Below are 2,911 nucleotides of genomic sequence, written 5' to 3' on the forward strand. Positions count from 1 at the left end.
TTTGATTGTTTATTGATCCATCCAAGGCATTTGATTGTTTATTGATCAATCCAAGGCATTTGATTGTTTATTTGTCATTCATTCAACCTTTATTTAAACAGATAAGTCACATTGAGCCTCAAAGACTCATTTACAAGTGAGACCTGTTTGGACAGACAAAAACAGTGGTTAACTGGACACATGTAGGAGTTGGAGGTGAAAAAAATTCCTATCAGACTTTTTTCTTGGCTGATAAAAACCCTCTATAAGAATCCAAGAGTCCTGAAATGATGACACAAAGTTTATTCAGCTGGTTCATCTGGTTATCAGTTGGAAATTCCTCAGGGAGGGGGTGGTGAACGTCAGATCACATTTTCTCCAGGTGAATTCAGATAAGATGGCCTTGAAGGCCAGCCAAGGGAACCAAAATTTAGATAAACACACAGTTGTTTTGGGGACAAGCAGAACTTAATGACATCTACCTTGAGTCTGTGTTGGTCCACTCGGTTCCAAAATAACATGGCCACACCGATGGAACGTGACTGAGTAAAATCCCCAAGATCTGATCCATTCAGCCCAAAGCATTTGAGTCTGGGTACTCAAGACATGAACTAAGCCATCAAAAAGGCAAGCAGCGTGATCGGGTCCAAATTTGCTGCTGACGACTTCCTTGATTTTAGATAAAACCAGCACCAGCTGAATCCAAAAAAGCAGGAACCAGTTATCGAAAATCCAATTAAATCTGCGTCCTTAAAATCCACAGATGGCAGCAGAGCTAGACACATCATCAAGTCTTCCAGTCGATGAGATATCCAGCTGCGTGCGTGCCAACAGGGTAAACCGGCTCGCCTAAAGCCTGTCTTCTCTCGAAGAAATGTTGTAAATTGAGTTGAGGGACCAACTGGTCAAAACAACTTCATAATTATGGTTCGGAAGATGCAAGAGAGGCTCAGAAGTAGTTTCACAGACAGAGCAGCAAAGCGGAGAGGGAGGGAGGGAAGCATCCGATCTCATCAAGAGCAAGTGGTGAAGTGATTATTATTCAATTATTGATTTATCCAAGGCATTTGATTGTTTATTGATTCATCCAAGGCATTTGATACAGTGGATCACAGGATCCTGGTAAATATCCTTCTCAAATTGGGCATCTCCAAAGAAGGATCTTGTTGGTTTGCAGAATATAGGACACAGTGTGTACAGATGGCTGGAGTAAGCTCAAGTTTTCTTAAAGTAAAAAAGGGTGTACCCCAGGGCTCTGTCTTGGGGCCCATCTTATTTACAATTTACATTACTGTGCTGTGTGAATATTTGCAAAATGCCTCCCACCACATTTATGCTGATGATTGTGTAATTTACTGTTGTTCTAGTTCAATTGATCAGGCACTTCAATTTTTACAAGCTGCTTTTGATGAGGTGCAGATTCATCTTGAGCAATTAAAATTGGTTTTAAATGCTGATAAATCTAAAACAATGCTTTAATCACATTTGTTTGTCCCATTGGAGAATATCCCTTTAATAAAAACTGCCCAAGGTAAAGTTCTCGAGAGGGTCTCCAGTTATACTGTAAGTACCTGGGCTTAATTATCGACAAGGAGCTTTCTTTTAAATCTGATGTGAAACACCTAATCTCCAAATTAAGGTGAAGCTCGGGTTCTTCTTCAGAAACAAATCATGTTTCTCCCTTAGAGCTGAAGCTTCTGATCACAGCTACGTTCTTTACCAGTACTTGACTATGGAGATCTTGTCTATGTGTGTATTCAAACAGTTGTCTAGTCCTTGAATCCAGTGGACCATTGTGCATTAAGAGTTATTACTGGTTGTAGCTACCTTACTCATCACTGTGATCTCTGATTTAAAACCAGTATGTCTTCCCTGTATAACAGGCGACATGTACATTGGATGACTCTGGTGTACAAGTCTCTCTTGGGCATGCTTCCACATTATTTATGCACTTTTATTCAAAGAATGGACAGTAGTTATGCCTCATGCTCTAAGGACTGTTTGCATCTTCATGTTCCTCGTGTGTGACCAGAAAAGGGCACGAAAGCTTTTAGCTTTTCTGCCCCCTTAGCTTGGAATGCCTTGATAGCTGAAACTGTCAGAACTTGTTACTTTGAGCAATTTCTGCAAACTTTTCAAAAACAACAATGGATATCTTGTCAACAGTGCCTATGTTCTAGATCTTAAATTGTCATTGTTTTAAATTATTATTTATTACAACTATTGTCCTTTACTGTTATATTGTATGTTTTTATATACTTCTGAAGTTCTATTCTGTTTCTTGTTGTCTTGTTTTTATGACGTGCGCTGCTGCCTGTTCTTGGTCAGGTCGTCCATGTGAAAGACGTCTTGATCTCAATGGGCTTTTATCTGGTTAAATAAAGGTTTCATAAAAAATAATAAAAATAATAAAATTTAATTGTTGACCTGCATATGACAAAATAAACAACATAACACAGCAGCTGGTTTTGGGCAGTACCAGTGCGACTGATTGTTTTCTGATCTGAAGTAGTTCTGAGACTAGCTGTTGGCAGCAGCAGAACCAGGCCTGATCCAGAAGTCCTGAAACAGTCCAATGAAGGTCCACAGTCCAATAGAGTTTTTGCTGAGTTCCACATCTTCAGTTCCTTCTGAAGAAACTGTTTTTTATAGGACTATAAATGTTCTCAGAATCAGTCGTTGTGGTATCAGTGATCCAACAGAACTTTTTGTTCCCATTTCAGGTACACAAAGATCGGATATGCAGGAAACACGGAGCCACAGTTCATCATACCATCCTGTAAGAACCGCACATGCCAAGACCACCACACCTCACTGAGTCTCCATGAGCCCAGTTAGAGCCGACCGTTTCCTTCCTGTTGACCTTTGACCTGTTAGAGCCGACTGTTTCCTTCCTGTTGACCTTTGACTGGTTAGTGCTGACCGTTTCCTT

General features: G+C 40.2%; 2 protein-coding genes across 2 annotated transcripts in view; both read left to right on the forward strand.

Annotated features, from left to right (window-relative positions):
• LOC119426463 (histone-lysine N-methyltransferase 2D) overlaps positions 1-2,911 on the forward strand; it is a gene marked incomplete at both ends in the record, with an annotated part of 109,452 nt that overhangs the window by 57,559 nt on the left and 48,982 nt on the right.
• LOC119426782 (actin-related protein 3B-like) overlaps positions 1-2,911 on the forward strand; it is a 17,241-nt gene that overhangs the window by 1,856 nt on the left and 12,474 nt on the right. Inside the window, exon 2 of the mRNA XM_037694363.1 lies at positions 2,703-2,758. Within this exon, the coding sequence (XP_037550291.1) occupies positions 2,703-2,758 (56 nt within the window). The remainder of the gene's footprint in view (positions 1-2,702; positions 2,759-2,911) is intronic.

Source organism: Nematolebias whitei, chromosome 20, assembly GCF_014905685.2.
Source record: "Nematolebias whitei isolate Nwh7 chromosome 20, NemWhi1, whole genome shotgun sequence".
In the NCBI taxonomy this organism is placed as follows: Eukaryota; Metazoa; Chordata; class Actinopteri; order Cyprinodontiformes; family Rivulidae; genus Nematolebias; species Nematolebias whitei.